The sequence below is a fragment of the Bufo bufo genome, chromosome 3 (genome assembly GCF_905171765.1).
Source record: "Bufo bufo chromosome 3, aBufBuf1.1, whole genome shotgun sequence".
Lineage (NCBI taxonomy): Eukaryota > Metazoa > Chordata > Amphibia > Anura > Bufonidae > Bufo > Bufo bufo.
The window spans coordinates 289,100,405-289,114,284 of NC_053391.1; the positions used below are offsets into that span (position 1 = coordinate 289,100,405).

The 13,880-nt window shown below is 43.6% G+C and overlaps 1 protein-coding gene across 1 annotated transcript in view; it reads left to right on the forward strand.

The window, feature by feature from the left end:
* LOC120993752 (ubiquinol-cytochrome-c reductase complex assembly factor 2) overlaps positions 1 to 13,880 on the forward strand; it is a 48,668-nt gene that overhangs the window by 20,042 nt on the left and 14,746 nt on the right. Inside the window, exon 2 of the mRNA XM_040422223.1 lies at positions 8,260 to 8,380. Coding sequence (XP_040278157.1) covers positions 8,260 to 8,380 — 121 coding nt within the window. The remainder of the gene's footprint in view (positions 1 to 8,259; positions 8,381 to 13,880) is intronic.

The window sequence follows — 13,880 nt, forward strand, 5'->3', positions numbered from 1 at the left end:
CTTTTACGGCACATTCCACAAGATCTTTTGCAGCATCCTTGGCTGAGAGGGCGAGCGCCTCATTAGAACAGATCTGCAGGGCAGCAACCTGGTTAAGTCCTCATACATTTAGGGTCCATTCACACGTCCGTGGTGTGTTGCGGATCCGCAACACACCCGGCTGGCACCCGCTATAGAAATGCAGCTGCGGACAAGAATAGGACATTTTCTGTCTTTTGCGGAGCTGCGGACCGGAAGTTCGGGGCCGAAACCCAGAAGTTCGGGGCCGCGCTCCGCAAATGCGGAAGCGGAGAGCACATAGTGTGCTCTCCGCTTCACGTCCGGGCCCATAGAGAATGAATGGGTCCGCACCCGTCTCGGAAAATAGCGGAACGGGTGTGGACCCTTTTGCGGACGTGTGAATGGACCCTTATTAAACATTAGAGTGGATACTAGGGCTAGTCAGAAAGCCTCGCTTTTGGCAGAAAGGTGCTTCAGGCCATAGTTCCTCCATAAATAGGAGTATTATTCTGTTATATCTCATGGTATGCCGTCATGGAGGATGAAAGGGAAAAACCAAATTACTTACCCGTAATTCCCTTTTCATGAATCCTCCATGACTGCATGGATTTCCCACCCAAAAAAAAAAGTGTATATATATATATATATATATATATATATATATATATATATATATATATATATATATATATATATTATATAATATATATATAACAAAAAAGTTCAGTGGCAGCACCGTCAAAGGAAAAATACGGGTGCATCTGGCCCAGTGTGGATAAAGACAATCCAAATAGATAAAATTGCAAAAAAGGGCAGCACTCCAGAAAGTAAAAGAAGAAAAACTTTAATTACCCATATGGGACAGGCGACGTTTCGGCTCAATGTGTGAGAAAGGCTCACACATTGAGCCGAAACGTCGCCTGTCCCATTTCTGGAGTGCTGCCCTTTTTTGCAATTTTATTATATATATATATATATATATATATATATATATATAATATAATATATATATATAACACAAATAGTGCAGCAGCACAGTCAGACGCGATGTACCAGGTGCAAAATCCTCACAGAGGTCGGCTCTTCCTCCACGACATATATAAAACGAATGATGAGGCAGCACTTCCAGTATAGAGTGAACGGGTGAGGACCCCAAACTTTATTCAAGCGACGTTTTGGCCTGCTCAATGAGGCCTTTCTCAAGCTTGAGAAAGGCCTCATTGAGCAGGCCAAAACGTCGCTTGAATAAAGTTTGGGGTCCTCACCCGTTCACTCTATACTGGAAGTGCTGCCTCATCATTCGTTTGATAGATTGATATATATATATATATATAATCTCAAACATCAGTAGATGGAGGAGTGTGTTAGTGTGAATGCAAAAAAATAAATAAAAATATATATAATAATCCTTTATATATGAGGATAAGACTCTCTAGGCTGTCGGTCCAGAAAGACCCTGAGGAAGAGCCGAAGGAGGGACAAATTTATACTTCCTGTCCCTACCTGGTTGGAGGCGTGTCATCTCCCATGGTATGCCGTCATGGAGGATTCATGAAAAGAGAATTACTGGTAAGTAGTTTTTTTGCGGAACGGGCGGATCACAGACCCATTAAAGTGAATGGGTCTGCGATCCGCTGCGGCTGCCTCACGGTCTGTGTTCGTGCATTGCGGCCAGCAGCACGGCCACGGCATATGTTTGTGTGCAGGAGTCCTAAGTTTGATAATCTTTCAGGGTACTATAGTTCCCCCCCCCCCCCCCCATTCCAGTTATTACTTTAGTTGCCCTTCTCTAAACCCTCTCCAGCTCTGCTATGTCTGCCTTGTTCACAGGGGCCCAGAACTGTACACAGTTCTCAATGTGCGGTCTGACTAGTAATTTGTAAAGTGGTAGGACTATGTTCTCATTACGGGCATCTATGCCCTTTTGATGCAACCCATTATCTTATTTGCCTTGGCAGCAGCTGCCTGACACTGGTTTTTACAGCTTAGTTTGCTGTTCAGTAAAATTCCTAAGTCCTTTTCCATGTCAGTGTTACCCAGTGTTTTACAATTTAGTATGTATGGGTGACTTGCATTATTCTTTCCCATGTTCATAAGCTTACATTTGTCAGTGTTAAACCTTATCTGCCCAAGCCTCCAATCTATCCAGATCCATCTGTAGCAGTATACTGTCCTCTTCTGTGTCAATTACTTTACACAGTTTTGTGTCACAATTTAGATGACATCCTTGTGCTGTCTGCATTTTTGCTGCCCCAGAGATATAAGTGGGTCGAAGTGCGATCCGCAAAAGATGTGGATTGGATGCGGTAATACGGTTGTGTGAATGACACAGTTTACGCTCCTGACCCCCTCCACAACCCCTTTAAGGGACGGGGACCTTTCCCAGTGACGCTTCTGAACCTGACAGTTTTAAAGGATCTGCAGAGAAGAATGGCAGAAAATCCCCCAAATCCAGGTATACTAACCTTATGGCATCATACCCAAGAAGACTAGAGGCTGTAATCGCTGCAAAAGTTGATCCAACTAAGTAGTGAGTAAAGGGTCTGAATGCAATGCAATATTTTAGTTTTTCCTTTTCAATAAATTTTATATTTTTTTTTCCCACTTTTTTTATGAGGTATTGTGTGCAGAAGGATTAGTAAAAACTTTGGGGGTCACTTATCAAACTGGTGTAAAGTAGAACTGGCCCATAGCAACCGATCAGATTCCTCCTTTAATTTTCCAAAGGAGCTGTCCAAAATGAAAGTTTCAATCTGATTAGTTGCTATGGGCAGCTAAGCCAGTTCTACTTCACACCAGTTTGATAAATGACCCCTTTATTTTAATTTTAGCACAATTCTGAACATAAAATGTCAAAAAAATTGAAGACTTTCTGAATGAATTGAATGCCTAACAGATGACCGGGATGGCATACAGTACCATGTTACCCGTAGGCTCTACAATTCTATTGTGTACCATTGTACAGTTTTTTTGTTTTTGTTTTGGGGAAAAAATTCACACAACCGTATGTACAGGGTGGGCCATTTATATGGATACACCTTAATAAAATGGGAATGGTTGGTGATATTAACTTCCTGTTTGTGGCACATTAGTATATGTGAGGGGGGAAACTTTTCAAGATGGGTGGTGACCATGGCGGCCATTTTGAAGTCGGCCATTTTGAATCCAACTTTTATTTTATCAATAGGAAGAGGGTCATGTGACACATCAAACTTATTGGGAATTTCACACGAAAAACAATGGTGTGCTTGGTTTTAACGTAACTTTATTCTTTCATGAGTTATTTACAAGTTTCTCTTTGTTTACAGCCATTGACATGTTGCCGAGGTTAACACGTGAGGAGCGGATAGAAATTGTGTTGATGTTTGGTGAACGCAGTAACCGGGTCATTGCAGCAGATTTCAATGCAAGACACCCTACGAGACCACCCATCTCCCATGCTACAGTTACGAAACTTAGCAAGCAGTTTGCTAAAACTGGTTCAGTGTTGGATTTGCCAAAATGTGGACGCATGAAATCTAATCTAGTCTCTAGTGAAGAAACATCAGTGGCTGTCCTAGCTTCATTCAGCAAGAGCCTACAGTGTAGCACTCGCCGCATGTCACTGGAGAGTGGCATTAGTCGAACATCCCTTCGGCGGATATTAGCTACTCACAAATGGCACCCTTACAAACTCCAGCTACTGCAGCATCTCAACGAGGATGACCCAGATCGGCGCACTGAATTTGCAGAATGGGCAAAACAAAAATTGGAACAGGGCCCTCAGTTTACGCAGAAGATTTTGTTCAGTGATGAGGCAAACTTTGATGTGAATGGTGAAGTTAACAAACAAAACCACCGCTATTGGTCTGACACTAACCCACATTGGATAGATCCCTCCAAGACTGTTGGAACAAAAAAAAAAGATGGTATGGTGTGGTATATGGGGTACAAAGCTAGTGGGGCCATTCTTCATCAATGGAAACCTCAAGGCCACTGGATATGCGAAATTGCTACATGATGATGTGTTTCCCTCTTTATGCACTGAAGCTGGCACGTTCACTGAGTTTTTCCAGCAAGATGGTGCACCACCACATTATGGGTGTCAGGTCTGAGCATTCCTAGATGAACAGTTTCCTGGAAAGTGGATTGGTCGTCGTGGGCCAGTTGAATGGCCCCCAAGGTCTCCCGATCTGACCCCCTTAGACTTTTATCTTTGGGGTCATCTGAAGGCAATTGTCTATGCTGTGAATATACGAGATGTGCAGCACCTGAAACTACGGATACTGGAAGCCTGTGCTAGCATTTCTCCTGCGGTGTTGCTATCAGTGTGTGAAGAGTGGGAGAAGAGGGTTGCATTGACAATCCAACACAATGGGCAGCACATTGAACACATTTTATAAGTGGTCAGAAACTTGTAAATAACTCATGAAAGAATAAAGTTACGTTAAAACCAAGCACAATTGTTTTTCTTGTGAAATTCCCAATAAGTTTGATGTGTCACATGACCCTCTTCCTATTGAAAAAACAAAAGTTGGATTCAAAATGGCCGACTTCAAAATGGCCGCAATGGTCACCACCCATGTTGAAAAGTTCCCCCCCTCACATATACTAATGTGCCACAAACAGGAAGTTAAGATCACCAACCATTCCCATTTTATTAAGGTGTATCCATATAAATGGCCCACCCTGTATTTTATAGTCCGCAAAACACGGATCTGCAAAAAGTACGGATTTTTTATTTTTTTTTGCAGACTTATTGTAACAATGCATTTTCTTGTCTGCAAAAAGAACAAGAATAGGACACTTGTACTCCATCTAGCAATGGAAAACTATAGATAAGATTAGCATATACAGTGGTCCCTCAAGTTAAAATATTAATTGGTTCTAGTATCAAGTGGAGGAAAACAGAACTGGATCGCACATCCACAAGCTATGCTTTGATCGAATTAACCTCGCTTCTCAGCGCAATATTCAGTGTACTGCCTGCCCCCTATATTGCATGCTTATGCAAGAGGCATTAGTGTACATTTTTATCAAAAGGCATAAGCCCACTCACCGTGTCAAGCTTGCCTCTGAGTGGGACCTACTCTAAACTTGGCGCAGCATTGTGCTGCGACCTCCAAGAGAGGCGACCACCACCACACCAGCAGACAGCGGGACCCAGCCGCCAAACAGCACCCCTGCTGCCTAGCAATGCCACCCCGGCACTGATTCTAGGATAACCAAGATGAGAGAAAATAAAGATTTCAGAAGAATAAGCAGATAACGAAGACAGATAAAAGAAACTAACCTCGTCATTCGGTTTTGGAGGGGCCTGTTTGCCAGCCTCTTGCCTCAGGATTATGGCCCATATACTAACTTTGAAGGAGAAGATAGACCGGCCGCACAGCCTAAATCTGTGGAACTGTTTTGGGCAGGAAAGCCATGCTTGCGGTCGGCCAAATGTGACTTCCATGGAATTCGGGAACCCCTGTTCGGATGTGTGTGATTTTTGGATATGTTGTTCGCCCAGATCAGAGCTATCCATGAATGTGTAAATTATGGGGATATGTGGAGTTTTGAGGTGTCTTCTGTGTTTTGGGAAAAATGTTTGTTTTCTGCCTGTGAGTGATAAGTTAGCCCATTATGTGTGGTAATTGTATCACAGGCAATGCCCATTGTATTTTGTTGATTGTGTCACAGGAGGGGGGGTTGTGTACCATTGCTGGGAAGGATTTCAATACTGTTAATGCAAGTGTCCCTTGCTGGAAGACCTGCATTGAAGAGTTCCTGTTTAAATCTCAACATAGAGCCTCGTCTCATGTGTGGGGGGGGGGAAAGGCTATATCTACTCTAGGGATTGCTATATGCTGTATACTCCCCTGGCTATAATCACTAAGCTCTTTTAAGAGCTTGTTCCTGCATCGCTTTCTGAAGGAAGATAGGTTCACCCACTGGAGCCTTGTTGTAGGTCCAGGGTGGGTAGGAGACGGCGAGACCCCAACCAAGCTGCGGCGGTTCGTGGGGTCTGCAGTGCTTATGGTGTCAAGTGGAGTGCTTGGAGCCCTCGGGAAGCACTAGGAGCATCCATCAAAGGAGATACCCAGTCGGGGTGCCAGGAGATCTGTTACAATGGGTCCGAAAAGACCATAGTATGTTGAAAATATTGTATCCTGAGGCCATTGTATTTTGAGGGATCACTGTACATCAGGATTTTCCTGGCATACACTCCAAATGCAAACAAAAAGCGTGATGTGAACAGATCCTTTAATTCAGGGCTTGACAAATTTCCTTGGAATCTAGGAGCCAGCTAAAAAAGCTAGGAGCTGTGTTTTTATTTTTTTAACCTTTTTCATAAAGCCTTATTTTCAGCGACAAATAACACCTCTTAAAATAACATATAAAGAAGTCTAGAACCAAACAACATGGGCATTGTTTATTATCAGTGTACTGTGACGTCACTGTGTATAATCCCTGTGCTGCAGCTGACAGAACTGAGATCCCTTTCCCTGGATGTTTTGGTCCGGGCTCATCATTCATCGCTTGTAAACTTATTTTGTGACTAGATAAAACTGAAGCAGCGCTGGGTTTGAAGAGAAATGTCCCTTGTTGCCGCCTGTATCTGCCGTGACTGCGGGATCGCTGCCCTTCTGCCTTCCCGGATTATTTGTCCTGTCCGGGGGATAATGGAGTCGCTGTTGTCGGCGTCTCCGGGGCCGTCCTTGTGCTCCCTCCGCTGTGGACGCGCACTGACTCCAGGCCGGGATTTGGTTCCATCTCTTGCCGGATCTACATCCCGTGCTGTGATGGGGAGTGGGTGGAGCTGCGGTTCTGTTTGTCGGAGGGATCTCGGAGTCCTGTGAGTGCGTTAAGCCTCATGCACACGTCCGTGGAACGTGATAACGGCCTGGATTTCTTCTGAGTGCAGGAGCGCACGGCGTCATTGGTTACTATGACGCCGTGCGCTTCCTGCTGCCGCCGCAGTGCAGTAATACACTGGTATGATCTATACCAGTGTACTACTGTACTGCAGTGGCAGCAGGAAGCGCACAGCGTCATAGCAACCAATGACGCCATATGCTCCTGCACTCCAGGAAATCCAGGCCGGTATCACACGGTCCATGTTCTACGGACGTGTGCATGAGGCTTTACGGTGATGAGACGGCTCCTCTCCGGGAAACGCTGGAAGAGTCTTCAGGAAACGGAAACCCCGCCGTAGTCACCTGCGCCGCTCCCTGGACATGAGGCGTGCGGTGGAGAGCGCCTGGCGGCGCTGCCACGAACATGTCCTGTGTCACTCCGCGGCCAGCTGACACTGACAGCCAGCGGGGAGAGGGAGTGATGTCACTCGGCTTAACCCGTCATGTGCACCGCCTGTCACATCGTTAGCCTCGCGGTCTTAAAGAGGACCTTTCATCTGGCAAAAAATTGTGAACTAAGTATCGTGATATGTACAGCGGCGCCCAGGGATCTCACTGCACTTACTATTATCCCTGGGCGCTGCTCCGTTCTCCTGCTATCCCCTCCGATATGTTCGGTCACTCGGTTATAGTAGGCGGAGACTGCCCTTGTTCTCCTGGGCGTCTCCTTCTCCCAGGCTGTAGCGCTAGCCAATCGCAGCGCAAAGCTCAGCCTGGGAGAAAAAACCTGGGATTTGTCGAGCCCTGCTTTAATTAGTCACAATATTTAATGGGGAAAAGAAGTAGTCCTAAACTAGAAAGTGTAGCGCTCCATAGAAAACATATTTTTCTTATGTTACTATGTACTTTTTCTTAATCCACAGATGACCTATAATTGGACAGACCTCCACCCATCCCTGCAAAAGCCTTGATCTACTCCATTAGCACTTTATCATAAATATAGAGAAATGCCGCACATGTACAACACTTTACCCCAAACCTTGATAGTCCTTTCATCATTTTATATGACTCCTTTATATAAAGAGCACTGTGTTCTTTATACAGAATACTGGGCCATGGCACCTCACATTATTTTTCCTATAGAGCATATCCGTTCTGATTTAGGTAAATTTTATAGGGTAGCGGTCAACATGACACCTACATGGAGCAATCTCTTTCCTTTTATTGTGTTTGTTTCATGATCAACCATCTTGTGCTGATTACTGATCTGATATTTATTGCATCCTAGGTGGTATAACAAGGGAAGATACATCAGTCATTCACTTTAATAATTAATACTACTTGTTCTGTGTGCTTTCTTTCTTAGTAATAAATGTGCCTTTCTGGAATTGCCTGTCACCATATAAAGTAGATGCAATGTGTCTACTACTGTGTCAAGTGTTGCATATTGTTTTGTACTCATTCTGTTTTTCTCAATTCGGCAGATTCAAGATCTAGAAGCCTGTGACGAAATGTATGAGAGCCTTAGTAGGCTAAACAGCAACTATTACAGAGAAAAGGTATATATAAATGATGGTTGAGTCCTTCGGATATATCATGTTGGACAAATGCTGTTACTTAGACTAGTGCTCTTATAAATTGTAGATAGAAAATAATGGTTCCCGGACTTATAGTATGACTTCAGTTATATAATTTATGTCCTGGTTTTCTACCCTTAGAAGCCAATAAAACAACCTAGTCATGTCTTATATTCCATTTATATAACACGCATTTCGTATAATGGTCGTGCATATTGTAACTGCTGCCTACAATAGAGTTAGCACTTGGTCATAACCTGCCATGTCACGTGCCCACAGCACTACCCACCCACACTTACATCTTCAGATTAGGGAAGGTTTTGCCACATTATTTCTGATTTATTTTATGCAACATCTAGAAGTAATCCTTGACCCCTGATAGATTAGATTAGATAACCTCCCATCACTGCAATAGTACATTATTTAATATAATTATACACAGACACAATTGTTGGTACCCTAACGTTAAAGAAAGGAAAAACCCACAATGGTCACTAAAATAACTTGAAACTGACATCATAATAATTGACAAAAATGTACTGAAAAACAGACATTGCTTTTGAATTGTGACTCAACAGAATATTTAAAAAACTAACCTGGACAAAATTGATGGTACCCCTAGAAAAGATTGAAAATAATTTGACCATAGGGACATGTTAAACTACGGTGTTTCCTGTAGTTAGTTTAGCATCAGTGTCTTCAAACTTGTAATCAGTCAGTCCACCTATTTAGAGAGAGTGGAACTGTGCTGTTTTGTATCATGATGTGCTCCACACAACATGGACCAAAGAAAGGAGAGTTGCATTAAGAAATTAGAAAGAAAATTAAAGGTAAAGGCTATAAGACCATCGCCTAACAGCTTGATTATGTTCCTGTTACTACAGTTGCACATATTATTCAGAAGTTTATGGTCTACAGGACTGTAGGCAACCTGCCAACACGTGGTGGCGAGAGGAAAATTGATTACAAATTGAAGAGACTGATAATATGAATGGTAACCAAAGAGCTCAGAACAACTTACAAAGAGATTAAAGGTAAACTACAAGGTCAAGGTACATTTAGTTTCAGATCGCACCATCCATCACTGTCTATGCCAAAGTGGACTTATTGGAAGACGACCAAGGAGGAAACCACTTTTGAAAGCAAATCATAAAAAAAGCGAGACTGGAATTTGCCAAATTCATATTTTGGGAGAATGTCCTTTGGACAGATGAGATAAAACTGGAGCTTTTTGGCAAGTCACATCAGCTCTGTGTTCAGACAAAAAAATGAAGCATACAAAGAAAATAATAATTTACCTACTGTTAAATATGGAGGCTTGATTATGTTTTGGGGCTTCTTTGCTGCATCTGGCACAGGTTGTCTTGAATCTAGGCAGGATACAAAGAAATCACAAGACTGTCAAGGAATTCTAGAGCAAAATGTGCTGCCCAGTGTCAGAAAGCTTGGTCTCAGTCACAGACCAAGGGTTCTCTATTGACCCAAAACACCACAGCTAAAAACATCCAAGAATGGCTAAGAACAAAGCATTGGACTATTCTGAAGTGGCCTTCTATGTGCCCTGATCTAAATCATATTGAACATCTGTGGAAGGAGCTGAACCATGCAGTCTTGAGAAGGCACCCTTCAAGCCTGAGCCAGCTGGTTCAGTTTGCCCACGAGGAGTGGGCCAAAATGTAGTTGGACAGGTGCAGAAGTGATTGCCTCAAAAGGTTGTACAAGAAAATATTAAGTTAAGGGTACCATCATTTTTGTCCAGGCCAGTTTCATTAGTTTAGTAAATTTGCCTGATTAGGACGTTAGAAACAAAATAACAAATCTTTATTAAATGTTACACTTAAAATTGGAGTCACGACCTCTCATTTATGACTTCTACTATTCAGGCAGGGTATAACCGCAGACGATAGGGAGAGGTGTAGTGAATTTTAACGCTTATGCTTCCTATCTCAAGCTCACTGGATTGTGTATAGCTAGAGTGTACCTCATATACCCTAGAAACCATGGGTTACACTTCTTCATCAGCCCATAATAGCAGCCATGTACCCATAGCATTTAACATTGTACTACATTGTAGCAGTCACAATCTGGTTGCAGCACATATATTACAATAACTGTCACTGTATGGAGCCGGTAAGTAGAATTGCTGCACTTCACTGCCTATTAGAGAAACAGCTAGAGGGACTACCTAGTTTTAACCAGAACTAAGATAGTGTGGGGTACATAAATGACTTAGTGTCCTCTCATTGACACTATTCCTGGTACGCTGGTCCCCTATGCTGTTTCTGTATCTATCTGCCGCTCAACGCATTTCTGTGCAAGAGTGACCCTGCAGATATTAACAGTAGCAAGTATTATCAAACGCACAGTGGCGTGCGGACTGCCAGTATTTCGGCGCTGTGACGACCGTACCGGCTACCCGTGCTTCGGCTTGAAATAGGTCAAAACCCACCCCTCAGCAGACGCGGTCTCGATGGTAGCTAATCACGATGGGGGTGTGCGTGTTATGTCCACCCACTGTGTGACGCCCACTGTTCGTGCTGTGTAGCGACGTTGAGGAGTGTAAAGTAAGTATATAGGAGGGAATCAGTAGGCGGCTGTGCTTATCATTCTGGGAGCAGCACTGCAATTGGAGGATGGAGATAAGAATATGGGACTCAAAACACCTCCCAGTATCTCATACATTTCAATATCTGTGTTAATGTAAAAGCGCACAAGGGGCACAAAGCAATATTTCCTAATCTAATGTATAAAATAGGCTGAATCACAGATGCTTTTATAGTGCTTCAATGTATACAGTATATACTACGGTCTATCAAAAGATGTAGAGATACACAGGCGCACGACCCATACCAGATTGTGATATTAAAGGGTTTCTATCACTTGGTATGACATAATTAGCTGTCAGACACTAGCGATCTGCTAGTGTCTGCTCTGGCCAACCATCCTACTATAATCACTTGTGGGGCAGCGGTTTTGCTAAAAAACTAACTTTTATAAATATGCTAATGAGCCTCTAGGTGCTATGTGGGCGTCATTAGCACCTAGAGGCTCCGTCTACCTTCATACACAGCCGCCGCCCAGCGCGTCCCTCCAGCCCGCCCATGTCCGAATACAGCCGCGCATGCGCATTGAATGTCTGACCGCTCCGAGCTGAGATCTCAAATGCGCCGAATACAGCCGCGCACGGCGCATGCGCGAGAACTCGTCCGCTGCGTCACACGGAGGAGGACATGGGCGGGCTGGAGGGACGCGCTGGGCGGCGGCTGTGTATGAAGGTAGACGGAGCCTCTAGGTGCTAATGACGCCCACATAGCACCTAGAGGCTCATTAGCATATTTATAAAAGTTAGTTTTTTAGCAAAACCGCTGCCCCACAAGTGATTTATAGTAGGATGGTTGGCCAGAGCAGACACTAGCAGATCGCTAGTGTCTGACAGCTAATTATGTCATACCAAGTGATAGAAACCCTTTAATCCCCAAGGGGGATATATGAGTAACCATAAAACAAGCTTAAGGTAACAAACAAGCCTGAAAGAAATAAATCAATTTGTTAGGCCTCATGCACACGACAGTGGTTTTTTGCGTCCACAAATCTTGCGTCCACCAAAAAAAACTGATGCGGCATCCGTTTTTGTTTTGTTTTTTTTGGAGGATCCGTTTTTTTCCCACAGATCCCTTGTAAAAAAATGCCTATCCTTGTCCGCAAATGTGAAAAAAGTAGGACATGCACTATTTTTTAATTTTTTTTTGCTGAATGGAAACACGGACAACGGACGCGGAACACAAACGGATGAACTATCAGCATTTTTTTGCTGACCCATTGAAATCCTATCCGCAAAAAAAAGGAACGGAGGCCGAGAAAAACTCGTGTGCATGAGGCCTTACCCATATATTGTATATTAAGAGGTAGGCAGAGATATGGGGTACATGATGCTTCTAAATGAAACATGTGTATGAGATGGTGTCATTTAGGCCCCATGGTTTAACAGTTTGCATTCTAAAAATCCATTGAGCCTCTTTTCGTAATAAGATCGTATCAACGTTACCTCCTCGTGCTGGTCGTGTCACATGTTCAATCCCCTGAAATTTGACTGTCTCTATTGTCATTGTCCCGATTTGACAATCATTCACATGTCGTGCTATCAGTGTGTCCGCCTCATTTCTAATATCAGATAGATGTTCCCCTATTCTTTTCCTGAATTCCCGTTTTGTTTTGCCAATATATTGGCTACCGCATGCACAGGTCAGTAAATAAACCACTCTTAGGCCTCTTTCACACGGGCGTTGCGGAAAAATGTGCGGGTGCGTTGCGGGAACACCCGCGATTTTTCCGCGCGAGTGCAAAACATTGTAATGCGTTTTGCACTCGCGTGAGAAAAATTGCGCGTGTTTGGTACCCAAACCCGAACTTCTTCACAGAAGTTCGGGCTTGGGATCGGTGTTCTGTAAATAGTATTATTTTCCCTTATAACATGGTGATGTACCATGTGATGACCAGAGTGACGTCATCCCAGGTCCTTAAACTATAGTTAATGCTCACCACAGGTCCTATACAGTAAAAGAGACAGACGGAGATGCCGGGCATCGCGAGCAAGTGGATTAAGGTGAGTTAAGTGATTTTTTTATTTTATTTTTTAACCCCTCCAGCGCTGTTTTACTATGCATTCTGTATTCAGAATGCTATTATTTTCCCTTATAACCATGTTATAAGGGAAAATAATAAGGTTCGGGTCTCCATCACGATCGTCTCCTAGCAACCGTGCGTGAAAATCGCACCGCATCCGCACTTGCTTGCGGATGCTTGCGATTTTCACGCAACCCCATTCATTTCTATGGGGCCTGCGTTACGTGAAAAACGCACAAAGAGGAGCATGCTGCGATTTTCACGCAACGCAAAAGTGATGAGTGAAAATCACCGCTCGTGTGCACAGCCCCATAGAAATGAATGGGTTGGTATTCAGTGCGGGTGCAATGCATTCACCTCCCGCATCGCATCCGCGCGGAATACTCGCTCGTGTGAAAGGGGCCTTATAGTTTTTGCAGTTCACAAAAAATCTCAGCCCATACGTTGTCCCTGTGGTCATACTGCTAAGAAATGTTCCCTTCTTGATGTATTTACTGAGGGAGCATGTACCACATGCTAAATAAATATACTGTCCGCATACGATACACATTTTTTTGGAGTGCCGTTGAGCTCTATGGGTTCGAGGTCTGCATTTTGAGGAACAGAACAGGACATGTGCTATCTTTTGTAGAACTGACACACGGATGTGGAAAACACATGGACATCATCAGTGTGCTTTCCACATCCACGTGTCATTTCTACAAAAGATAGCACATGTCCTGTTCTGTTCCTCAAAATGCAGACCTCGAACCCATAGAGCTCAACGGCACTCCAAAAAAATGTGTATCGTATGCGGACAGTATATTTATTTAGCAGAGCTGTGAATTGCAGACTGCAAAACGGATACGGTGGTGTGCAG